This window comes from Neoarius graeffei, chromosome 23 (genome assembly GCF_027579695.1).
Source record: "Neoarius graeffei isolate fNeoGra1 chromosome 23, fNeoGra1.pri, whole genome shotgun sequence".
Classification (NCBI taxonomy): Eukaryota; Metazoa; Chordata; class Actinopteri; order Siluriformes; family Ariidae; genus Neoarius; species Neoarius graeffei.
Window position 1 is genome coordinate 48,605,226 of NC_083591.1, and position 27,119 is coordinate 48,632,344.

The window sequence follows — 27,119 nt, forward strand, 5'->3', positions numbered from 1 at the left end:
GCGATGTTGACATTTTGACCTAGTGGTAATGTATGCATGACATCACATGAATAAGGTCTATACTGCTTATCATACTGAGGGTCAGAGCTGACATTGGGGCAATTTTAGAGTAGCCAGTTGACCTAATCTGCATGTCTTTGGACTGTGGGAGGAATCCGGAGCACCTGGAGGAAACCCACACGTGCGCAGAGAGAACATACAAACTCCACATAGGGCAACTGGCAGGTCCACATCCCAAATCTGCTTGTTGTGATACCACCGTGCTGCCCCTGTCATACACTATTTGAACATATTAGTTACATACGAATAATGGTGGAACATCTGTGAAACATAGCCATAACACACTGTTTTGTTGGAACAAAATAAATCTGTTTGGCTTCTTTATTTTGCCTTTACATTCAGCTGTAAAACAAATCTGCCTACAAGCCCCATTTCCAGAAAAGTTGGGATATTTTCCAAAATGCAATAAAAACAAAAATATGTGATTTGTTAATTCATGTGAACCTTTATTTAACTGATGAACATACAGTATAAAGAAAAGATTTTCAATCGTTTTATTGATCAACTTAATTATCTCATCTCATTATCTCTAGCCGCTTTATCCTTCTACAGGGTCGCAGGCAAGCTGGAGCCTATCCCAGTTGACTACGGGCGAAAGGCGGGGTACACCCTGGACAAGTCGCCAGGTCATCACAGGGCTGACACATAGACACAGACAACCATTCACACTCACATTCACACCTACGGTCAATTTAGAGTCACCAGTTAACCTAACCTGCATGTCTTTGGACTGTGGGGGAAACCGGAGCACCCGGAGGAAACCCACACGGACAGAACATGCAAACTCCGCACAGAAAGGCCCTCGCCGGCCCCGGGGTTCGAACCCAGGACCTTCTTGCTGTGAGGCGACAGCGCTAACCACTACACCACCGTGCCGCCTCAACTTAATTATATTTTGTAAATATAAACAAAGTTAGAATTTGATGCTTGCAACACATTCAAAAAAAAAAGTTGGGAGAGAGGAAAAAAAAAACCCAAACAAACTGAAAAGTTTATAGGATATTCAAGTAATGCCATTTTGGAAGATTCCACAATAAGCAGGTTAATTGGTAACAGGTAAGGGGATCATGATTGAGTGTAAAAGGAGCAGGGGCGCCGCCAGAAATTTTGGGCCCCATGAAAGATTAGAATTTTGGGCCCCCCAACTTTGCCCACCCTCGTCACAATTGCACTATTGTCATTATTTGACTTTTGATAGCCCATGGACCTTGAGTTTGTGACTTTGTTATTACATTTTATGTATTAACCTACCAGGGACTAGATGAAAACTAGTCAGTGACTAATTCTGGTGCATTTACAATCACAAATGAAAATTCAAGATTTTGCATTTCATTTTGATCAATTACGTATGTATTTCTTCATATGTTGTAACCTCTATCCCTCTTTTATGTGTGCTGCGCTTTCTCCAGCTCCTCAATTTGAAACCAATGGTTTAGAACGTGTGAACATTCCACACACGTAACCATGTCAAACACTTGACTGGTGTCCGTTATTAGCAACACTTTAATCTAGCACTGTATATGACGCTTGCTCATTAAAAACTTCAATCCTAAAGCATTTATGGGTTGTATTGCTGCTTACCTCCTTCTCCAAAGGGGGGTTCAGTGGTTTGGTAGGGCGGAGGTCCCCCTGAGGCTGAATCTGTGCTTATTTAGGGCACCCCATTAGTTATGAAACTGGTTATTAGCACTAGTTATTAGCACCAGCATAACGTAATATTTCATCTTATTTATCATACAAGTCAGTTCAGTTATTAAAATAGAAAAAATGTCACTGTACAAACTGTAAAAGTGTTCTCTTGATAGGCTAATCCAACCACGTTCATACTGTTCATTTACCATTCGCTAATATTTTGAACACACATGTGAGCGATAGCTACCTTTCTTTGGGAAAAACTGAGTGACCAGTTGCCTGCCTCTCCAGTCCCTCTCAGCTTTCAGCTGCCTTTCTTTACGTTTTTGACAGCCACTCTTCATATTTAGCGATCATAGACTGTACGCACTCCACTGCTGGCTGGCTGGCTGCTGCACTGCGACACAGCAGCAAGTAGCGTTGCACTGATCAGCACACAGATTTAACACATCACGCTTCTACCAGAACTGGACCGTACCATTTCGCAAAAGGGGGAGGGTTAAATGACAATATGTTGAAGAACTCAAGAAATAGACAACCTTGTTCAATTAGCTCATTTTACCAGATGGAATATTGCATTGTTGTTATTTCAAAAGTCTTATTAAAATCATTAAAAGCATATTATCAGCCCCTTAAAGGGCCCCATGGCAGTGCTGGGCCCCTAGAATTGTTCTAACCTTTCCCTCCCTGGCGGCGCCCATGAAAAGGAGCACCACCAAAGGCTCAGTCTTTGCAAGCAAGGATGGGTCGTGGCTCACACCTTTGTGCCAAAATTCATGAGATAATTGTTTGTCAATTCAAAAAGAACATTTCTCAATGCAAGATTGCAGATAATTTACATCTTTCAAAATCTACAATACATAATATTGTGAAAAGATTCAGGGAATTTGGAGACATCTCAGTGTGTTAAGGGCAAGGTCAGAAACCACTGTTGAATGTGTATGACCTTCGAGCCCTCAAGCTGCACTGCCTGAGAAACCACCACTGAATCCAGAAATGCAACCTGAAACTGTATTACGCAAGGAGGAAGCCATTCATAGATTCTATGCAGAAATGCTGCCGATTTCTCTGGGCCTGAACTCAACTCAGATGCACCAAAAGAGTGGAAAACTTGTGCTGTGGTCAGATGAGTCCACATTTCATCTTGTTTTCGGGAAAACCGGACGTCAAGTTATTCATGCCAAAGGTGGACATGACTATCCAGTTTGCTATCAGAGAAAGCTGCAAAAGCCAGCATCAGTGCCCACGGCATGTCTGAGTTGCATGTCTGTGATGTGGAGGCATATATTGGGGTTTTAGAGAGACATATGTTGCCATCAAGGCGATGTCTCTTCCCATGAAGTCCATGCTTATTTCAGCAGGACAGTGCCAGACCTTGTCCTGCACGGGCTACAACAGCATGGCTTCGTAGACATAGAGTGTATGTGCTTGACTGGCCTGCTGCCAGTCCAGATCTGTCTCCTATTGAGAATGTATGGCGCATCATGAAGAGGAGAATCAGACAACTGCAACCATGGACTGTTGAGCACCTGAAGTCTTATAACAAGCAAAAATTGACACAATTTCAGATTGCAAAACTGCAACAATTGGTATCTTCAGATCCCATACGATTAAAAAAAGTTATTAAAAGGAAAGGTGACGTTATACAATGGTAATAATGCCCCTGTCCCAACTTGTTCTGAGTGTGTTGCAAGCATCAGATTCTAATTTCGTTTATATTTACAAAATACAATTAAGTTGGTCAGTAAAACTATTGAAAATATTTTCTTTGCACTTTTGTCAGTTACATAAAGGTTCACGTGAATTAACAAATCAATTTTTTGTTTTGTTTGTTTGTTTGTTTGTTTTTAGTGCATTTTGGAAAATATCCCAGCTTTTCTGGGAATGGGTTTCGTATTTGACCTTTTCTTCGTTTGATCCAGATGACTGTTGTTTTAAAGTCTATATAATTTATTATAAGGTGAAATATGGTTATGGTTTATGTCAGGATAGAAACCCCTCAGCCACTGCTGCTAGGGTTTGTTTGTTTGTTTGTTTGTTTGTTTGTTTGTTTGTTTGTTTGCTTGTTTGTTTGTTTTTTCAAAATCCCGGGTATTTAATTACATTTGGAGCATGTCTTCAGACTAAAAGACAAGATTTAGCTTGTGTTCATTTTATTCCAAATGGCATTGGTTTGTAGTGTTGTCCAGTTGTGCTTATAGTGAATTGTGCTGGGTTTAAACCATACAGTGGTGCTTGAAAGTTTGTGAACCCTTTAGGATTTTCTATATTTCTGCATAAATATGACCTAAAACATCATCAGATTTTCACACAAGTCCTAAAAGTAGATAAAGAGAACCCAGTTAAACAAATGAGACAAAAATATTATACTTGGTCATTTATTTATTGAGGAAAATGATCCAATATTACGTATCTGTGAGTGGCAAAAGTATGTGAACCTCTAGGATTAGCAGTTAATTTGAAGGTGAAATTAGAGTCAGCTGTTTTCAATCAATGGGATGACAATCAGGTGTGAGTGGGCACCCTGTTTTATTTAAAGAACAGGGATCTATCAAAGTCTGATCTTCACAACACATGTTTGTGGAAGTGTATCATGGCACGAACAAAGTAGATTTTTGAGGACCTCAGAAAAAGCGTTGTTGATGCTCATCAGGCTGGAAAAGGTTACAAAACCATCTCTAAAGAGTTTGGACCCCACGAATCCACAGTCAGGCAGATTGTGTACAAATGGAGGAAATTCAAGACCATTGTTACCCTCCCCAGGAGTGGTCGATCAACAAAGATCACTCCAAGAGCAAGGCGTGTAATAGTTGGTGATGTCACAAAGGACTCCAGGGTAACTTCTAAGCAACTGAAGGCCTTTCTGACATTGGCTAACGTTAATGTTCATGAGTCCACCATCAGAACACTGAACAACAATGGTGATCATATTACCAAATGTTAAAAGTAATAAACATTATTATGGTGTGCATGGCAGGGTTGCAAGGAGAAAGCCACTGCTCTCGAAAAAGAACTTTGCTGCTTGTCTGCAGTTTGCTAAAGATCATGTGGACAAGCCAGAAGGCTATTGGAAAAATGTTTTGTGGACGGATGAGAGTAAAATAGACCTTTTTGGTTTAAATGAGAAGTGTTGTGCTTGGAGAAAGGAAAACATTGCATTCCAGCATAAGAACCTTATCCCATCTGTGAAACATGGTGGTGGTAGTATCATGGTTTGGGCCTGTTTTGCTGCATCTGGGCTAAAACAGCTTGCCATCATTGATGGAACAATGAATTCTGAATTATACCAGTGAATTCTAAAGGAAAATGTCAGGACATCTGTCCATGAACTGAATCTCAAGAGAAGGTGGGTCATGCAGCAAGACAACGACCCTAAGCACACAAGTTGTTCTACCAAAGAATGGTTAGAGAAGAATAAAGTTAATGTTTTGGAATGGCCAAGTCAAAGTCCTGACCTTAATCCAATCGAAATGTTGTGGAAGGACCTGAAGCGAGCAGTTCATGTGAGGAAACCCACCAACATCCCAGAGTTGAAGCTGTTCTGTACGGAGGAATGGGCTAAAATTCCTCCAAGCCGGTGTGCAGGACTGATCAACAGTTACCGTAAACGTTTAGTTGCAGTTATTGCTGCACAAGGGGGTCACACCAGATACTGAAAGCAAAGGTTCACATACTTTTGCCACTCACAGATATGTAATATTGGATCATTTTCCTCAATAAATAAATGACCAAGTATAATATTTTTGTCTCATTTGGTTCTCTTTATCTACTTTTAGGACTTGTGTGAAAATCTGATGATGTTTTAGGTCATATTTATGCAGAAATATAGAACATTCTAAAGAGTTCACAAACTTTCAACTGTAAAAAACATACATGTAAATCTGGCAACCCTGATCTCGGAAAGGTGCGTGCATGTGGTTTTTTTTTCTTCTCCACCTTAACGCAGCGCTCCTGCAGTCAGACGGTAATGATGTAAATTGTGACTCACTTCTCTGATTCGATTCCTTTTGCTCGGACATTCTGATTCATTTGAGTCACAATAGCCATAGAGCCATTAATTAAGACAAGCTTATCTTCTGTGTTTGAAGTTTGTGGGTTACTTTCAGTTTGGATAATTTGTTTTCTTGGAGGACTGGCTAATTATCATAAAAAGGTACCTACCGGTAATTATAAATTATACGATTACATTATATGATTATAAGCACTATAAACACACACACACACGTGTGATAGAAATGTGTCGAAGGATATGAATTCTATTGAGACACTGATGCATTGTGAGTGCAGTGTATGAGGAAGAACAGGTTCCAGCCCATCGAGATGATTCAGTCTTGCTCGACTCGCGTTTAAAAAAGTGCCGTTCAAAAGAACCGATTCCTTTGGTGAATCGCCTGTCAGTACCCGAGCAACTCACGCACCGCTGCGCAGCAGCCGCACTTGATCAGCCCTGTTTGTGTCTCTGTCTCTGCAGTCTGGACGGCGGAGGACACACCGCTGGAAAACATCCCCAGGTAGTCTCGGTGCTGATACTGTATATCACAGTCAAATGAGATATGCTAAATAGTGAGTAATATATCTGTAATTAGGTTGTAATGTATCCAGTGTTTTCAGAGCCTGACAGAATGTAGGCTACATATCATTCGCACACGTGACACCGAGGAAATATTAGATATTCGCTATTGATTGGACTGATCGGACAGGTTATATTAAGTATTAGATGATACTTTGTAGCAGTGAGTCGCTTTTAAGTGTTTTCACCGTCTAATGGCTCGTCAGAAGGAACATGACAGAGGCTCTGACCTTCACACATCTCTGGACACAGGGCTCTTATCCCTTCATTTCGGTGGGGTTGTGTGTAATGTACTGTTGCGTTCACAGTCGTTGAAATGGATCTGTTATTAAGAAAAACGAGAACAAAAGATGATCTGTCCTACACAAACAAATTGCATTAGTGACCCCCAAAATGGCTGCTTAGAATATAATTATGGCAACAGACTACCTCTCTCTCTCTGCATAGATAGATAGATCTCATCTCATCTCATTATCTCTAGCCGCTTTATCCTTCTACAGGGTCGCAGGCAAGCTGGAGCCTATCCCAGCTGACTACGGGCGAAAGGCGGGGTACACCCTGGACAAGTCGCCAGGTCATCACAGGGCTGACACATAGACACAGCAACCATTCACACCTACGGTCAATTTAGAGTCACCAGTTAACCTAACCTGCATGTCTTTGGACTGTGGGGGAAACCGGAGCACCCGGAGGAAACCCACGCGGACAACATGCAAACTCCACACAGAAAGGCCCTCGCCGGCCCCGGGGCTCGAACCCAGGACCTTCTTGCTGTGAGGCGACAGCGCTAACCACTACACCACCGTGCCGCCTAGATAGATAGATATCCTGAAAAATGACTTCATCATCACCAAAAGTACTTTCAATTGATTGAATGAGAAAAGTGTCCAAAATTTCAATGTACACCTTGCATTTACTGTAGAGGTAATTAACGACTGCAATCTCCCCCGGTCCTTTACCTAACATCCAACCGCATATCATCAATGACTGGAAATTTGCTTGGGGTTTTTTCCCAGACGGTCATCTTTATGTTTCATTGGAACGGCACCAAACAAAACTTCCAGCATCATCTCCTCGGCCAATGCAGATTCGTGATTCATCACGGAATATCACTTTCATCCGATCATCCACAGTCCATGACTGCTTCTCTTTAGCCCACTGGAACCTTGTTTTCTTCTGTTTAGGTGTTAATGATGGTTTACGTTTGGCTTTTCTGCCACGGTGGTGTAGTGGTTAGCACGGTCGCCTCACAGCAAGAAGGTTCTGGGTTCGAGCCCAGCGGCCGGCGGGGGCCTTTCTGTGTGGAGTTTGCATGTTCTCCCCGTGTCTGCGTGGGTTTTCTCCGGGTGCTCCGGTTTCCCCAACAGTCCAAAGACATGCAGGTTAGGTTAATTGGTGGCTCTAAATTGACCGTAGGTGTGAATGGTTGTTTGTCTCTGTGTTAGCCCTGTGATGACCTGGTGACTTGTCCAGGGTGTATCTCATCTCTTGCCTATAGTCAGCTGGGATGGGATCTAGCTTAATAATAATGGATGTATATACAACCCCGATTCCAAAAAATTTGGGACAAAATACAAATTGTAAATAAAAACGAAATGCAATGATGTGGAAGTTTCAAAATTCCATATTTTATTCAGAATAGAACATAGATGACATATCAAATGTTTAAACTGAGAAAATGTATCATTTAAAGAGAAAAATTAGGTGATTTTAAATTTCATGACAACAACACATCTCAAAAAAGTTGGGACAAGGCCATGTTTACCACTGTGAGACATCCCCTTTTCTCTTTCCAACAGTCTGTAAATGTCTGGGGACTGAGGAGACAAGTTGCTCAAGTTTAGGGATAGGAATGTTAACCCATTCTTGTCTAATGTAGGATTCTAGTTGCTCAACTGTCTTCGGTCTTTTTTGTCGTATCTTCCGTTTTATGATGCGCCAAATGTTTTCTATGGGTGAAAGATCTGGACTGCAGGCTGGCCAGTTCAGTACCCGGACCCTTCTTCTACACAGCCATGATGCTGTAATTGATGCAGTATGTGGTTTGGCATTGTCATGTTGGAAAATGCAAGGTCTTCCCTGAAAGAGACGTCATCTGGATGGGAGCACATGTTGCTCTAGAACCTGGATATACCTTTCAGCATTGATGGTGTCTTTCCAGATGTGTAAGCTGCCCATGCCACATGCACTAATGCAACCCCATACCATCAGAGATGCAGGCTTCTGAACTGAGCGCTGATAACAACTTGGGTCGTCCTTCTCCTCTTTCATCCGAATGACACGGCGTCCCTGATTTCCATAAAGAACTTCACATTTTGATTCGTCTGACCACAGAACAGTTTTCCACTTTGCCACAGTCCATTTTAAATGAGCCTTGGCCCAGAGAAGACGTCTGCGCTTCTGGATCATGTTTAGATACAGCTTCTTCTTTGAACTATAGAGTTTTAGCTGGCAACGGCGGATGGCATGGTGAATTGTGTTCACAGATAATGTTCTCTGGAAATGTCCCTGAGCCCATTTTGTGATTTCCAATACAGAAGCATGCCTGTATGTGATGCAGTGCCGTCTACGGGCCCGAAGATCACGGGCACCCAGTATGGTTTTCCGGCCTTGACCCTTACGCACAGAGATTCTTCCAGAGTCTCTGAATCTTTTGATGATATTATGCACTGTAGATGATGATATGTTCAAACTCTTTGCAATTTTACACTGTCGAACTCCTTTCTGATATTGCTCCACTATTTGTCGGCGCAGAATTAGGGGGATTGGTGATCCTCTTCCCATCTTTACTTCTGAGAGCCGCTGCCACTCCAAGATGCTCTTTTTTTACCCAGTCATGTTAATGACCTATTGCCAATTGACCTAATGAGTTGCAATTTGGTCCACCAGCTGTTCCTTTTTTGTACCTTTAACTTTTCCAGCCTCTTATTGCCCCTGTCCCAACTTTTTTGAGATGTGTTGCTGTCATGAAATTTCAAATGAGCCAATATTTGGCATGAAATTTCAAAATGTCTCACTTTCGGCATTTGATATGTTGCCTACGTTCTATTGTGAATACAATATCAGTTTTTGAGATTTGTAAATTATTGCATTCCGTTTTTATTTACAATTTGTAGTTTGTCCCAACTTTTTTGGAATCGGGGTTGTATATACATCCATTATCTGTAGCCGCTTGTCATGTTCTACAGGGTCGCAGGCAAGCTGGAGCCTATCCAAGCTGACTATGGGTGAGAGACGGGGTACACCCTGGACAAGTCACCAGGTTATTGCAGGGCTGACACAGAGACAAACAACCATTCACACTCACACCTACGGTCAATTTAGAGCCACTAATTAGCCTAACCTGCATGCCTTTGGGGGAAACCGGAGCACCCAGAGGAAACCCACACAGACATGAGGAGAACATGTAAACTCCACACAGAAAGGCCCTCGCTGGCCGCTGGGCTCGAACCCCGTGCCACCCCTATATATATATGATTTCGGTTTAATTCTAAACTCCTCAATTTCCATACATGACTTACTCAATGTTTTTCTGCATGTAGGCAAATAAATTTAATATATTTCTGTTTTTTTTAGTTGTCACAAGCGAGTTAATTAATCAAATGAAAAAAAAACCCTTCACGTCAGTGCCAATTAGCAACTACGTCATTTCATGAGGTAGAAATGGGAGATAGTGGGAGGTCATGTTTAAATCTACTTTTAAACTACTTAATAAATACATGTTTGACATTAATGGCCATCTTGAAAGAGCCAAAGTCTCATCTCATCTCATTATCTCTAGACGCTTTATCCTTCTACAGGGTTGCAGGCAAGCTGGAGCCTAGAGCCAAAGTCTTTCTAACAAATTTTATAAGGAAAAAAACCCATCTCTCTTTCTTGTGTGTGTAAAATCTGTTTTCTCAGGGTAGTGAGTATGCTAGCCTACTAGCTAGCTATATCAACTAACTCACCACCACAAGGTTTTACTTTAACCTCCAGAGGTGGACAGTAATGAAGTACATTTACTTGAGTACTGTACTTAAGTACAATTTTTGAGTATCTGTACTTGAGTTATAATTTTTTTGGAAACTTATGACTTTAACTTCACTACATTTGAAAGACAAATATTGTACTTTTCACTCCACTACATTTCTATCAAGGTCCTCGTTACTCGTTACTATGAAGTGGCTTTGAAAATGGATGTTTTTTCTTTTTTTTTTTTCTAAAACGTGATTGTTTTTTTCTCAGGTGACACTGAGACAGTCTATCAGTAATCACTAGGGTCACGTCACGTCCACAGACTGTATAAAATCAAGTTCAATGATTTCTCAACAGCGTTATTTTACATGATCAATTGATGGCAGAATGGAAGAAGGCGGATGTTCTGGAGAATGCACACACTCACAGCTATAGCTAGAACCCATGTTGCAGTTTTCTGAAAGGATTAAAGATTAATTTCCTTTTAAATGTTTGCTTTGTTTGCCAAAAACTAACCACATCACGGCCTACAAAAACTTGCCATCTGACCTGCGGAAGCATATTGAGGGATGTAAACATTTTATTCCAAGAGAAAGCTTGCAACGAAGTTGTCTGTGCTTTTAGAGCTAGCGATAACGTTGCAATAGCTATGCAGTCTGGTTAGTCAAATGACTTTCTATAGATTTGCCCGCCAAGTTGTCATAGCCTTGTCCACGGCTAACGATAACACATAGCGAGTTAACTTGGACACTGTTAGTTAGCATGTAAAAACGGAGTTATGCTAATATGAATAACGTTAATTATCTGAAGTCCTTTCAGAAATATGTTTTAGCATAATCTTCCCAAATAAACAGAATGTAGAAATCTTTCTTTTCTAGTAGCGTTAGCTATCCAATATGATTTCGAGTTTGAAAAGAGTTTGCTAGCATGTCAGGTGGAGTTTCACTGACTAGCTAGCTTAACGTTAAACCGCCATGATGGCACAGCATGTGTTCATTTTGTGAATTCACATTCCTGTCTTTGGTAACGCCATTAGGTTTTGTAAGCGTTGTGGCAATAATACAACAATGCGTTGACAGAAAATGTACTGTTAATACTTAAGTATTTTTAAAAGCAAGTACTTCAGTACTTTAACTTAAGTGTACAATTGTCACTTATATCAGAGTAACATTTGACAAGTGGGATCTGTACTTTGACTTAAATCAGAATCAGAAACACTTTTATTGCCAGGTATGTGGACACACATGAGGAATTTGACTCCAGTTCACTTAGCTCTCAGAGTACAAAACAGATAAAAAAGCGTATACACAAAACAAACAAACAAGCAAACAACAACAACAACAAAATAGGTGCATAGTGCAAAGTAATCCAGGTAAGTCAAGTATGGAATAGTTAAATAAATATAAAGTATACAGTGTGTACCGAATGACAGTATAAGTGTTCAGATATTTTACAAGTGATATTACTGATATATGAATCTGGATTTTAGCTGTTCATCACAGAGACAGCCTGAGGGAAGAAACTGTTCTGTGTCCACCTCTGCAGGTATTTAGAAGACACTCTTATCCAGAGCAATGTACAACATACCCAGAGCAGCCTGGGGAGCAGTTGGGGGTTAGGTGCCTTACTCAACTGCTGGTCTAGGGAATTGAACCAGCAACCTTTTGGTCCTAAAGCTGCCTCTCTAACCATTAGACCATGGCTTCCCCATAGCTTGGGTTGATTTGATTAGATGCTGACATTTCCTTATTCATCTCCATTGTTCTCTCCACCCACAGCATGGAGCTGATTGATAAGTGGTTGTGGAGGGAGGAGTACTGGCTTCCCCCTGGAATTAGCTGGAAGGATTTGGAGCAGGTGGAGGGTTCTCCACTTCCCTGGGACCTGCTCATCTCGCTGCCCCTAGCACTGGGCTACATTGGCCTGCGAAAGGTTTTTGAGAGGTGACCTCTGCCGTCTACATGTTCTTGTCCAAAGCTGCATACTACTGTACTACAGTAATCAAATATACCATGCACTGAGAGGCTCCGGTTAAAGTTATGGATTCTCTGAAATGAGGAGTGCAGCCCTGAAGAAAATAGTACTATGCCAGTCACCAAAGAGAATCCATAATTACTGGTGCCTCTCAGTGCATGGTATATTTGATTTATATCCTTCATCAAAAAATTCCAAACTAAAAGCGTTAACTATGAAGAATTACAACCCCGATTCCAAAAAAGTTGGGACAAAGTACAAATTGTAAATAAAAACGGAATGCAATGATGTGGAAGTTTCAAAATTCCATATTTTATTCAGAATAGAACATAGATGACATATCAAATGTTTAAACTGAGAAAATGTATCATTTAAAGAGAAAAATTAGGTGATTTTAAATTTCATGACAACAACACATCTCAAAAAAGTTGGGACAAGGCCATGTTTACCACTGTGAGACATCCCCTTTTCTCTTTCCAACAGTCTGTAAACGTCTGGGGACTGAGGAGACAAGTTGGTCAAGTTTAGGGATAGGAATGTTAACCCATTCTTGTCTAATGTAGGATTCTAGTTGCTCAACTGTCTTAGGTCTTTTTTGTCGTATCTTCCGTTTTATGATGTGCCAAATGTTTTCTATGGGTGAAAGATCTGGACTGCAGGCTGGCCAGTTCAGTACCCGGACCCTTCTTCTACGCAGCCATGATGCTGTAATTGATGCAGTGTGTGGTTTGGCATTGTCATGTTGGAAAATGCAAGGTCTTCCCTGAAAGAGACGTCGTCTGGATGGGAGCATATGTTGCTCTAGAACCTGGATATACCTTTCAGCATTGATGGTGTCTTTCCAGATGTGTAAGCTGCCCATGCCACACGCACTAATGGGCCTTTTCCATTACCCTTTTTCAGCTCACTTCAGCTCACTTCAGCTCACTTCAGCCCAACACGGCTCGCGTTTTGACTACCCCAGAGCAGCACGACTCAGCTCACTTCAGCCTTACTCAGCACCCAAAACTCGCACGGTTTTGGAGTGAGGCTGAACTGAGCCAAACCGAGCTGAGTGGGGCTAGGGGTGTGAGGAGACACTCCCCTATGCACTGATTGGTGAGGAGGAGTGTCCTCACATGCCCACACACGCCCCGCGAGCACACTGGGAACCACCATCTGTAAACACCGTAAACCCGGAAGAAGAAGAATTACGACAAATTATGCGCCTCGTCTCATCTATACGCTCTTGCCAGTATCTGTTGGCGTTGTCGGTGACAACAAGCCACAGCACCAAGACCAGCAACACTAACGACTCCATGTCCTCCATGTTTATTGTTTACTATCCGGGTCGTGAGATTACCGCTTAAAAGGTCACTGATGTCACTGTTTGCGCCGCCTAACGACATCACGTGACGTCCACCCACTTTCGCTAACTCCACCTGATGTGTCCACCCACTTCCAGCCAGCACGGTTCAGCGTGGTTGTAGTCGAAATGCAATGCCAACAGCCCCACTCAGCTCGACTCAGCCCAACTCAGCACGGCACGGCTCAGCCCGACTCAGCCGCGTTGGTAGTGGAAAAGCCCCATAATGCAACCCCATACTATCAGAGACGCAGGCTTCTGAACTGAGCGCTGATAACAACTTGGGTCGTCCTTCTCCTGTTTCGTCCGAATGACACGGCGTCCCTGATTTCCATAAAGAACTTCAAATTTTGATTCGTCTGACCACAGAACAGTTTTCCACTTTGCCACAGTCCATTTTAAATGAGCCTTGGCCCAGAGAAGATGTCTGCGCTTCTGGATCATGTTTAGATACGGCTTCTTCTTTGAACTATAGAGTTTTAGCTGGCAACGGCGGATGGCATGGTGAATTGTGTTCCCAGATAATGTTCTCTGGAAATATTCCTGAGCCCATTTTGTGATTTCCAATACAGAAGCATGCCTGTATGTGATGCAGTGCCGTCTAAGGGCCCGAAGATCACGGGCACCCAGTATGGTTTTCCGGCCTTGACCCTTATGCACAGAGATTCTTCCAGATTCTCTGAATCTTTTGATGATATTATGCACTGCAGATGATGATATGTTGAAACTCTTTGCAATTTTACACTGTCGAACTCCTTTCTGATATTGCTCCACTATTTGTCGGTGGAGAATTAGGGGGATTGGTGATCCTCTTCCCATCTTTACTTCTGAGAGCCGCTGCCACTCCATGATGCTCTTTTTATACCCAGTCATGTTAATGACCTATTGCCAATTGATCTAATGAGTTGCAATTTGGTCCTCCAGCTGTTCCTTTTTTGTACCTTTAACTTTTCCAGCCTCTTATTGCCCCTGTCCCAACTTTTTTGAGATGTGTTGCTGTCATGAAATTTCAAATGAGCCAATATTTGGCATGAAATTTCAAAATGTCTCACTTTTGACATTTGATATGTTGTCTATGTTCTATTGTGAATACAATATCAGTTTTTGAGATTTGTAAATTATTGCATTCCGTTTTTATTTACAATTTGTACTTTGTCCCAACTTTTTTGGAATCAGGGTTGTAGAAATAAACCTCAAAAAATATATTGGAGGTCTAACTCTGTCTTGCTAGGCATGATCATACAGTGGTGCTTGAAAGTTTGTGAACCCTTTAGAATTTTCTATATTTCTGCATAAACATGACCTAAAACATCATCAGATTTTCACACAAGTCCTAAAAGTAGATAAAGAGAACCCAGTTAAACAAATGAGACAAAAATATTATACTTGGTCATTTATTTATTGAGGAAAATGACCCAATATTACATATCTGTGAGTGGCAAAAGTATGTGAACCTTTGCTTTCAGTATCTGGTGTGACCCACTTGTGCAGCAATAACTGCAACTAAACGTTTGCGGTAACTGTTGATCAGTCCTGCACACCGGCTTGGAGGAATTTTAGCCCATTCCTCCGTACAGAACAGCTTCAACTCTGGGATGTTGGTGGGTTTCCTCACATGAACTGCTCGCTTCAGGTCCTTCCACAACATTTCCATCGGATTAAGGTCAGGACTTTGACTTGGCCATTCCAAAACATTAACTTTATTCTTCTTTAACCATTCTTTGGTAGAACGACTTGTGTGCTTAGGGTCGTTGTCTTGCTGCATGACCCACCTTCTCTTGAGATTCAGGTCATGGACAGATGTCCTGACATTTTCCTTTAGAATTCACTGGTATAATTCAGAATTCATTGTTCCATCAATGATGGCAAGCTGTTCTAGCCCAGATGCAGCAAAACAGGCCCAAACCATGATACTACCACCACCATGTTTCACAGATGGGATAAGGTTCTTATGCTGGAATGCAGTGTTTTCCTTTCTCCAAACATAACGCTTCTCATTTAAACCAAAAAGTTCTATTTTGTTCTCATCTGTCCACAAAATTTTTTCCAATAGCCTTCTGGCTTATCCACGTGATCTTTAGCAAACTGCAGACGAGCAGCAATGTTCTTTTTGGAGAGCAGTGGCTTTCTCCTTGCAACCCTGCCATGCACACCATTGTTGTTCAGTGTTCTCCTGATGGTGGACTCATGAACATTAACATTAGCCAATGTGAGAGAGGCCTTCAGTTGCTTAGAAGTTACCCTGGGGTCCTTTGTGACCTCGCCGACTATTACACGCCTTGCTCTTGGAGTGATCTTTGTTGGTCAACCACTCCTAGGGAGGGTAACAATGGTCTTGAATCTCCTCCATTTGTACACAATCTGTCTGACTGTGGATTGGTGGAGTCCAAACTCTTTAGAGATGGTTTTGTAACCTTTTCCAGCCTGATGAGCATCAACAACGCTTTTTCTGAGGTCCTCAGAAATCTCCTTTGTTCATGCCATGATACACTTCCACAAACATGTGTTGTGAAGATCAGACTTTGATAGATCCCTGTTCTTTAAATAAAACAGGGTGCCCACTCACACCTGATTGTCATCCCATTGATTGAAAACACCTGACTCTAATTTCACCTTCAAATTAACTGCTAATCCTAGAGGTTCACATACTTTTGCCACTCACAGATATGTAATATTGGATCATTTTCCTCAATAAATAAATGACCAAGTATAATATTTTTGTCTCATTTGTTTAACTGGGTTCTCTTTATCTACTTTTAGGACTTGTGTGAAAATCTGATGATGTTTTAGGTCATATTTATGCAGAAATATAGAAAATTCTAAAGGGTTCACAAACTTTCAAGCACCACTGTATGTAGATCTACATACACAGAAATGCTCGCAGAGCCACAGCTGTGACTCGAGTCGACTATAAAGCTTGAAATTGTGACATCAGTTCATGGTATATTCAGGATATAACATGACTGATTCACACCATATCCATTTTTTTTTTATTTTTGACATCACGAGATACATTGCTTAATCAGTGGTGGAACTATTTTATATCATGTGAGCTATCCTTGGCCAATCCCTGCACGGGAATTTTTTGAAAAGGGATATAATAATTACTATGACAAAAAGCAAACCATTACTCCATTTTGACACACTCTTTAGAACAGTAGCTGTGGATGTAGACCTCACATCTCATTCTATTAATGCACAGGTGGATTAGAGCAGGTATGCTGAATCATGGGGTTGGCGAAGGTAATATATTCATAATAATGTATCATGACATGTAGTAGTATAACAATATGAAAACTGTACTGTATTTATTTTAAAAATTGTACAATAATTAGCTATATGAAAATGAATGTAAGGAAATGTAATAGCATATACGTATACAACGTATACAAGGATGCCCATGATATTCTCACAAGAGAATATTCTCACAACGTACTGCATTAATTGATATCTTGGACTGCAGTGCTGTTCAATTCTCAAATCTGATTAGTCAGAATGTGTTGATTAATTTTCTATAACAGCAGCAATAACAATAGTTGTAGCTAAAAAGCATCACAGGTTTATATTAGTGCACTCATTGTAAATAGTTGTTTCTATAGTAACACTTTATGGAGCATATGGCAGATTTTCCACATAATCTGAAGCTGATAATAGATCCATAAAATGTCTTGGTAGTTAGCAGATAAAAACATCTAATCATTGGAAGGAGTCTCCAGTGTCAGCGGTTTGTAACTGCAAGTTTTCCATCGCAAGCACGTCTTTGGGAACTTTGCGCATTCTGATAACATGATAAGCTGCAAAAAAAGAGAAGAAATGACTGTTTATGGCTGCAGTAAATGTTAATGCAAACTTGTCTCATGGACATTAACATTAAATGCAATTATAAATGGTGATTAAATTTTAAAAAATGTATTTATTGGTTAAAAAAAAACACCAGGACATGAAGTTATAGGAAAAAATTTACTTAATTGTAATAATGAGTCTTTGCTTCAGCTGTGATAGGCTCCATCTTGCCTGCGAGCTGGAGCCTTTTGAGATAGACTCCAGCTCACAGGCAAGCCGGAGCCTATCACAGCTGACTATGGGTGAGAGGCAGGGTACACCCTGGACAAGTCGCCAGATCATCACAGGGCTGACACATAGAGATAAACAACCATTCACACTCACATTCACACCTACGGTCAATTTAGAGTCACCAATTAACCTAACCTGCATATCTTTGAACTGTGGGAGAAACCGGAGCACCCAGAGGAAACCCACACAGACACAGGGAGAACATGCAAACTCCACACAGAAAGGACCTTGTCGGCCACTGGACTTAAACCCAGGACCTTCTTGCTGTGAGGCGACAGTGCTAACCACTACACCACCGTGCCGCCTAGTTTTCAACCAATCATTACCAAATTTCACATGAAGAATACCGCTGGGCTGAATTACATTGTTGTGATTTTTGGTGGCGATCCAGATCACAGAAATGGAATGATCTGTGGAAAACAGGCTTTTTTTCAATCAATTTTAAAGGGGAACTGAAGTCATTTTTAAACTTGCTTTATTTCTTAATTAATGTGTTATTCAATTACGTTTTTGGTTTTAGTAACCTTATATCGTGACTCGTATTGGCAACTAATTGCAATTAAATATTCTACTTATTCGCTTATTCAGTTTTTAGCCGTGTTGAATTTAGTTCGTTTGGTCCACGGCAGGCGTCACTTATCCATGCGATGTTCATGAGACTTGTGCGAGACTTCGAAACGTGAAGTGTCAGCCGGGTGTCAGTGCCGCCATTTTGAAAACTGTTTTCCAAACGAAATATTGCACAAAAATGAGTTTAAATGACGATTACTGCCTACTTTTTTCAAACTTTCCTGATTGCTATCAAAACAAACAAAACTTCCGGCTTGATTACGTCAGCATTCAAAAGAGGGCGTGCGCGTCTTTTGACAACGCTGGCAGATGTTGGTCACTTTGATTTCCGCTGTATGTTTTACTTCCGTTCTACGATGTCTCGCACAGGTCTCAACGAATCTCGTTTACGGCCATTGCTTTGACATATGGACTGATATATTACATAGCATATTTCAAACACTCATAACTTGCTATAGCAGTGACAAAATAGCTATCAAAAATGCATTCCTATATTTAATAGAATGAGATAAATAGAATTTTGATAATAAAAAATTTGCCTTCAGTTCTCCTTTAACTCTGTCAATTTTCATGTTTTTTTTTCAATCAGTTTCTTTTTATTTTGTTCAGCGCGACAGGACACAACCTTTCCTCACCAAGCGTCATTCTCTATCAATTACCGTTCTGGAGCTATAGGGTACGGTGACCACGTCTCGGTTTGTAAAAGCTAGTGCAAATTACTGTGACTTTACAGTCTCTATCCTTACATACTGTATCACCTACCTGTATTTGATTTACCTGTGGAAGTTCTCATTCTCCAAAACAGAAGCTCGCTCAGTTACAGGCTGTATAATTTTGGCCTATAGTGGTGCTTGAAAGTTTGTGAACCCTTTAGAATTTTCTATATTTCTGCATAAATATGACCTAAAACATCATCAGATTTTCACACAAGTCCTAAAAGTAGATAAAGAGAACCCAGTTAAACAAATGAGACAAAAATATTATACTTGGTCATTTATTTATTGAGGAAAATGATCCAATATTACATATCTGTGAGTGGCAAAAGTATGTGAACCTTTGCTTTCAGTATCTGGTGTGACCCCCTTGTGCAGCAATAACTGCAACTAAACGTTTGCGGTAACTGTTGATCAGTCCTGCACACCGGCTTGGAGGAATTTTAGCCCATTCCTCCGTACAGAACAGCTTCAACTCTGGGACGTTGGTGGGTTTCCTCACATGAACTGCTCGCTTCAGGTCCTTCCACAACATTTCCATCGGATTAAGGTCAGGACTTTGACTTGGCCATTCCAAAACATTAACTTTATTCTTCTTTAACCATTCTTTAGGAGAGCGACTTGTGTGCTTAGGGTCGTTGTCTTGCTGCATGACCCACCTTCTCTTGAGATTCAGGTCATGGACAGATGTCCTGACATTTTCCTTTAGAATTCACTGGTATAATTCAGAATTCATTGTTCCATCAATGATGGCAAGCCGTCCTGGCCCAGATGCAGCAAAACAGGCCCAAACCATGACACTACCACCACCATGTTTCACAGATGGGATAAGGTTCTTATGCTGGAATGCAGTGTTTTCCTTTCTCCAAACATAACGCTTCTCATTTAAACCAAAAAGTTCTATTTTGTTCTCATCCGTCCACAAAATTTTTTCCAATAGCCTTCTGGCTTGTCCACGTGATCTTTAGCAAACTGCAGACGAGCAGCAATGTTCTTTTTGGAGAGCACTGGCTTTCTCCTTGTAACCCTGCCATGCACACCATTGTTGTTCAGTGTTCTGCTGATGGTGGACTCATGAACATTAACATTAGCCAATGTGAGAGAGGCCTTCAGTTGCTTAGAAGTTACCCTGGGGTCCTTTGTGACCTCGCCGACTATTACACGCCTTGCTCTTGGAGTGATCTTTGTTGGTCAACCACTCCTGGGGAGGGTAACAATGGTCTTGAATCTCCTCCATTTGTACACAATCTGTCTGACTGTGGATTGGTGGAGTCCAAACTCTTTAGAGATGGTTTTGTAACCTTTTCCAGCCTGATGAGCATCAACAACGCTTTTTCTGAGGTCCTCAGAAATCTCCTTTGTTCATGCCATGATACACTTCCACAAACATGTGTTGTGAAGATCAGACTTTGATAGATCCTTGTTCTTTAAATAAAACAGGGTGCCCACTCACACCTGATTGTCATCCCATTGATGGAAAACACCTGACTCTAATTTCACCTTCAAATTAACTGCTAATCCTAGAGGTTCACATACTTTTGCCACTCACAGATATGTAATATTGGATCATTTTCCTCAATAAATAAATGACCAAGTATAATATTTTTGTCTCATTTGTTTAACTGGGTTCTCTTTATCTACTTTTAGGACTTGTGTGAAAATCTGATGATGTTTTAGGTCATATTTATGCAGAAATATAGAAAATTCTAAAGGGTTCACAAACTTTCAAGCACCACTGTAGGTATTGTCGGCTGTTCTTGAAGATGGAAGAAAAGCTAGTCCTCAAAGAGAAAAGGGAAGGCATATTGACTAGTTCCGTGACCGGAATTCAGGATGTTTACAGGCTCCTACAACTGTAAAAATCCCGAGAGCGCGAAAGTGGGTGTGTCGGCTTTCAATTACCACTAAAAACAAGTCTAGACTTCAAAACACGGTTACAGTAACAGATTAGAAAATAATTTGGTTGCAGTTCCTTTCCAAGCTTTTAAAGATACTGGAAAATTAAAGCATTTTTGTTACAGTTAAAGCAGACTGATGAGCTTAGTCCATTTAGTAAAGTAATTTTTTTTTCTTTTTTTGGCCTTGTCTCTTAGCCTATTAGCCATATGCTGGTATGTACCGTAACAGCACCTTGTTGTTTTGTGAAGAGAGGAGAGCAGAGCTGACTGTTGGTCTGTAGGGTTGTGTGATTGTCCCAATGCTGGCTCAGGGGACCAGAACACAGGGAGTGCATGAGATGCTGAATCAACATACAGCAGCAGGCAGGCATACAGATAAAGTGTCTGTGCATGCATGTGTATGTGCACGCGTGTAAGATGTGACTTTGTTGTTGTCGCAGCTGACCGTAATCTGAGAGGATGTGAGGTATCATCTGATCAATTTGTCCCTCTCACCCATGTTTGATCTCATCTTTCCTGGGTCTAATTAATGTCATGTAGACACACACACACACACAAAATGGTAATCTCACATGCCACACCTTGTAGATAATGATGCATTTTCAAACCTTTATATACCAGAAAAAAAGTGTCCATATTTGATCCAATAAGAGCCCTTGAAATTAAGAGCTTGCATGTATGTGTTTCTTATTTATTTCTTTACTAAGAAATATGCTGTTTTTTATTTAGGAGGATAGCTGTTCCTCTGAGCAGACGGCTAGGGGTGAAAGACAAGGTCCGCTTATCAGCCTCACATGCCCCAAGCCTGGAGGCCTTTTACACAAAACACTGCAGACAACCTGCACCGGTGAGCTCTGGGAAAATAAACACACACACACACACACACACACACACAAAAGATGTATTGTTCATCAAGTCAGCATGTGCGACGTCCCAGGTGGCTCATGTAGTTTTGCATACCTTCTTCCTGGAAAAAAAATGCATGTCGCTTTACAAACAATTATGGATGCTCACACCATGATAACTTTTTCCTGAGCTGTATCTAGAGTCAGAGTTTGAGCTACCCAAGACCCTGTTTTTGGCATGCACATTCAGGTTTTATTATGAAACATGATCAGAGGTTGATAATTTGAGAATGTATATAAATTAAAGGCACTCATTTAAATACATAAGAAAGTATTACAACATTACAACCAATGTTGTAAATCTGTTGTTTTAAAAATATAGTAGAGTGAATTTACTCTGCACAAACCCAGCTTCTCAAGTAGATGTCTCGTTTAATGTTGCTACACAATCAAATGTAATATTGCTTGGAAAATGTAACAAGTTATTCTGGAAAAAGTCAAGAATATTTTCATGAGGAAAGGGCAAGACCCATGTTGAAGTCATCCACAACATGGTAAAACTGCTGTAAATAAAGGAACGATCGTTAGGAAAGTTAGCTTGCCTGTTCATGTCATACAAGGTGATGTGCTGATAAACATCTACTAGGCCTCAGAAATGAGTACTCTGCAAGCACACTGCTGGTATATATGATCTGTCATTGTCAGTTCAGAAAATAAGCCATGATAATTGGCTTCAGCTGCATCAGAGGAAAGTATGTGTTAATCCCAAGCCTCCCAAGCAGGTAGCTGTTTTTCATGAGGTGAGAATCCTTGTGGGGACACAAATGGCTCCAAGAAGGTTTCATCTTGTTACTACAACCCCAATTCCACAAAAGTTGAGATGCTGTGTAAAACGTAAATAAAAACAATGCAATGGTTTGCAAATTGTAGAAACCCTATATTTAATTGAAAATAGTACAAAGACAACATGCCAGATGTTGAAACGGAGACATTTTTATTGTTTTTTGAAAAATATGTGCTCATTTTGAATTCATGCCAGCAACACATTTCAAAAAAGTTGGGACAGAGGCAACTTTAGCACTAGGTTGCATCATCTCTACTTTTAACAAAGCTGTAAATGTTTGGGAACTGAGGAGACCAATTGCTGTATTTTGAAAGTGAAATGTTGTTCCATTTTTGCCTGATATACAATTTCATTTGCTCAACAGTTTGGGTTTTCCAATGTCATATTTTGCACTTCATAATGCACCAAATGTTTTCAATGAGAGACAGGTCTGGACTGCAGGCAGGCCAGTTTAGCACCTGGACTCTTTTACAAAAGAACCATGGATTTGTAATACATGCAGAATGTGGTTTGTTTTGCTGAAATAAACAAGGCCTTCCCTGATAAAGATTTTGTCTGGATAGCAACATGTTGCCGCAAAACTTGTATGTATCATTCAGCATTAATGATGTCTTCCCAGATGTACAAGTTACCCATGTCATGTGCACTAATGCACCCTCATACCATCATAGATGCTGGCTTTTGAACTGTGCACTGATAACAAGCCAGATGGTCCCTCTCCTCTTTAGCCTGGAGGACGTGGTGTCCATGATTTCCAAAAAGAATTTCTGCTTTTGATTCGTCAGACCTCGGGACAATTTTTCACTTCGCCTCAGTCCTTCATAAAAGAGCTCGGGTCCAGAGAAAGTGATGATGTTTCTGGATATTTTTTATATATGGTTTTAATTTGCATTTGTGGATGCAGTATTGAACTGTTTTCACAGACGATGGTTTTCTGAAGTGTTCCTGAGCCCGAACAGTGATTTCCACTACAGACACGTGTCTGCTTTTAATGCAGTGTCGCCTGAGGGCCTGAAGACCACAGGCATCCATTGTTGGTTTTCAGCCTTGTCACTTGCATACAGAGATTTCTCCAGATTCTCGGAATCTTTTAATGATACTATGTACCGTAGATGTGATCCCCAAATTCTTTGCAATTTTACATTGAGGAACATTATTCTTAAATTGTTGCACTGTTTGCCCACGCAGTCTTTCACAGAGCGGTGAACCCCTCCCCATCTTTACTTCTGAAAGACTCCGCCTCTCTGGGATGCTCTTTTTACACCCAGTCATGTTACTGACTTGTTACCATTTAACCTAACATTACATTTTTAACATTACACAACTTTTCCATTCTTTTGTTGCCCCTGTCCCAACTTTTTTTTGGAATGTGTTGCTGGCACTAAATTCAAAATACAAAAAACAAACCTCAGTACAGTATTTTGCAATACTACAGCATGTGTTAATCATATGACCTATACAAGAACTGCACGGACTTGATACTTCCCCTTATCTGTTTGCGATGCTTCATCTCTGTATCTTTCCATCTAATAGCTTAGAGAACTAGCATGCCTCAACATGCCAAACCTGTTAAGTTATAAAAGCAAATGACTGTTTTTGTTCACTGTTTTTCAGAATGAGCTCAGTGGTCTGATGAAGCAGAGTGGCCTAACCCAGAAACAAGTCGAGATCTGGTTCCGCCACCGTCGAAATCAGGACAGGCCCAGTAACACCAAGAAGTTCTGTGAGGCAAGGTGTGTTCACACAAAATACTCAAGGGTATTCATATAAAATAACCGCCTTAGTATTTATATCACACTTAGTAGCAGTGATCAACATGTCTGCATCTTTTATATAAGTCACACAACATTTGACTGTGTGCTTGTGATAGTGATGCAAATGGTATGATAACCAGTTATAAAATACATTAGGTCTTTAATCTCCATGTTTAAGTCCAAAAATTCTTTAATCTTCTTTTGTAGCTGGAGGTTTGTCTTCTACTTAATATCGTTCACTGGTGGACTCGCATCGCTAATCAATGTAAGTGTGTCATTGCGATATTTTGTAGCCATGTTGTCCATAGCATGTTATTTGCTAGTTGTACCAGAACTGTATGCATTCTGTATAGATGAAGTTCTTTAAAAACTAGAGACCTGTGCAGGTCTGAGCTCAGCCTTTGTCAGCATGCAAATGACCATCTTACATTCTTAAACACACTCGAACCTGGTTAAACATACACATACAGACAGGTGCCTCTATAGGCTTCAGCCAAAGGCTGAGCCAAAGATCAATTAATGTTTATCAGGTAGACGATTGTCCACAAACATGAATACATTATTTGGAATGAGCAGCTAATGGGGCGGCACGGTGGTATAGTGGTTAGCTCTGTCGCCTCACAGTAAGAAGGTCCGGGTTTGAGCCCTGTGGCCAGCGAGAACCTTTCTGTGCGGAGTTTGCATGTTGTCCGCGTGGGTTTCCTCTGGGTGCTCCGGTTTCCCCCACAGTCCAAAGACATGCAGGTTAGGTTAAGTGGTGACTCTAAATTGACCGTAGGTGTGAATGGTTGTCTATGTGGTGACCTGGTGACTTGTCCAGGATGTACCCTACCTTTTGCCTGTAGCCAGCTGGGATAGGCTCCAGCTTGCCTGCGACCCTGTAGGACAGGATAAAGCGGCTAGAGATAATGAGATGAGCAGATAATGTGTTCTAAACAGACATGAATATAGATACAAACAGGAAGCTTTGCCAGAAAGTCATTATTGATTATTTCTGATAAAATTGTAATGTGTCATGGGTCGCTTTTCATCTAGTTTGATGGCTCCATCAGGCCCTTGAATCACTTACATAAACAATATATACATTTAAAAAAAAAAAAAGGTTCACAGGTTGAATCTGATTGAAACTAGAGATGTACATCGGGACTGGGATCCCACAGGACACAAAAGAAAAGCTGTGTGTGCAGAAGGCACAATCAAGCAGTCAGATATGAAGCTTGTAGGACAAAGAGCGATTGTTTATTAACATTAATATGTGATGCTGTATGATTCGTTTACAGCATCCTTAGTAATTGCCTGGTCACGGTTGTGGTGATTTAAATTACAATCGGTTAGTAGTTTGTTTCTATTTGGTAAATAAGAACCAGTTAAACTCACGAGCAAATATCATGAGCAGGTAGAAGCAGAAGTTTAAAAAAAAAGAAAAGAAAAGAAATGCATATCTCTAGTTGAGGAAAAAATTATAAATTTGAGCTGATATTGAGGAACTATCAGAGCCTGAATTGAGAGATCATGCTGATATAGCTGGAAGTTCTACTTCTGGTTGTTTTTTTCTCGTTATTTCTGTACGTAGGGTTTACAGTTATTCTCATCTCATTCATCTCATTATCTCTAGCCGCTTTATCCTTCTACAGGGTCGCAGGCAAGCTGGAGCCTATCCCAGCTGACTACGGGCGAAAGGCGGGGCACACCCCGGACAAGTCGCCAGGTCATCACAGGGCTGACACATAGACACAGACAACCATTCACACCCACATTCACACCTACGGTCAATTTAGAGTCACCAGTTAACCTAACCTGCATGTCTTTGGACTGTGGGGGAAACCGGAGCACCCGGAGGAAACCCACGCGGACACGGGGAGAACATGCAAACTCCACACAGAAAGGCCCTCGCCGGCCCCGGGGCTCGAACCCAGGACCTTCTTGCTGTGAGGCGACAGCGCTAACCACTACACCACCGTGCCGCCCGTTTACATTTATTATTATTATTAATAATAATAATAATAATAACTTCTGCTTTAGGTGGTGGCAGGAAGTTTTGGATGGGGGGGGGTGTAAATCTAAGGGGGTCCGGGGGCATGCCCCCCTGGGAAATTTTGGAATTTTAACCCTCTAAAACGCTATTTCCCGCATTTTGAGAGGCAAATTTTGGTGGAGTAAAGCAAAGTTTAATGTCTCTAGAGTACATTTCTTCCATGTATTTTTTTCAATATGAAACAGAACCAATGATACTATTGTTGCATATTTTTCAAATCAAAACTGTGTGATATTGGTGTATTGAAGCATGTATGAATGACATATGGGGCTGTATCGGTAAATTGGGAAAACTACATTCCCTTAGTTTTCTCATGGATCCCCCCCCCCCACACACACACACACGAAACAAACACACAAAAACAAAACGCGAGAAAATTTGTCCTCAATGTCCTTGTTGAATTAAAGAGCTAATAAATTTATATACCTGGTCAGCTATGTGGCATAAAGCAAGAGCACAAATAACTGTCTTTCCTTTAGTCTTCAGTGCGAGTAAACAGTCATTCATTTCTTGGTTTGCGAAATTTGACTTGGGATATTTAAAAAAATTTATCCTGAAAACTTACCTCGTTATCATCAAGCAACTTGTGTGTCTTTGTTGAGCCCAAAAAGTTTGCAATGGATATTTGTCTAAAACTCCTTCAGTGAGTGGTCAAGGCAGCAAGTGAATTCATGTAGATCTAGAGCAGCATCAAGTTTTTGGGCGCCCAAAACTGCTTGTACACCTCGTGAATGCTATCTAGCCATCTGGACAGGACACGAGTTATCAGTCGAATACAAATGTAGCGACACTGTCATAACCTTGCTGTCACAGGGTCCTCGCTTTGGTGCGAGTACCCAAGCAGACCA

At 40.9% G+C, this 27,119-nt stretch overlaps 1 protein-coding gene across 1 annotated transcript in view; it reads left to right on the forward strand.

Moving 5' to 3' along the window:
- Positions 1-5,873: 5,873 nt before the first annotated feature.
- Positions 5,874-27,119, forward strand: part of cers4b (ceramide synthase 4b) — a 30,374-nt gene continuing 9,128 nt past the window's right edge. Inside the window, exons 1-5 of the mRNA XM_060906305.1 lie at positions 5,874-6,203; positions 11,998-12,162; positions 21,523-21,640; positions 24,097-24,215; positions 24,444-24,501. Of these exons, the coding sequence (XP_060762288.1) occupies positions 11,999-12,162; positions 21,523-21,640; positions 24,097-24,215; positions 24,444-24,501 (459 nt within the window). The 5' untranslated portion in view covers positions 5,874-6,203; position 11,998. The remainder of the gene's footprint in view (positions 6,204-11,997; positions 12,163-21,522; positions 21,641-24,096; positions 24,216-24,443; positions 24,502-27,119) is intronic.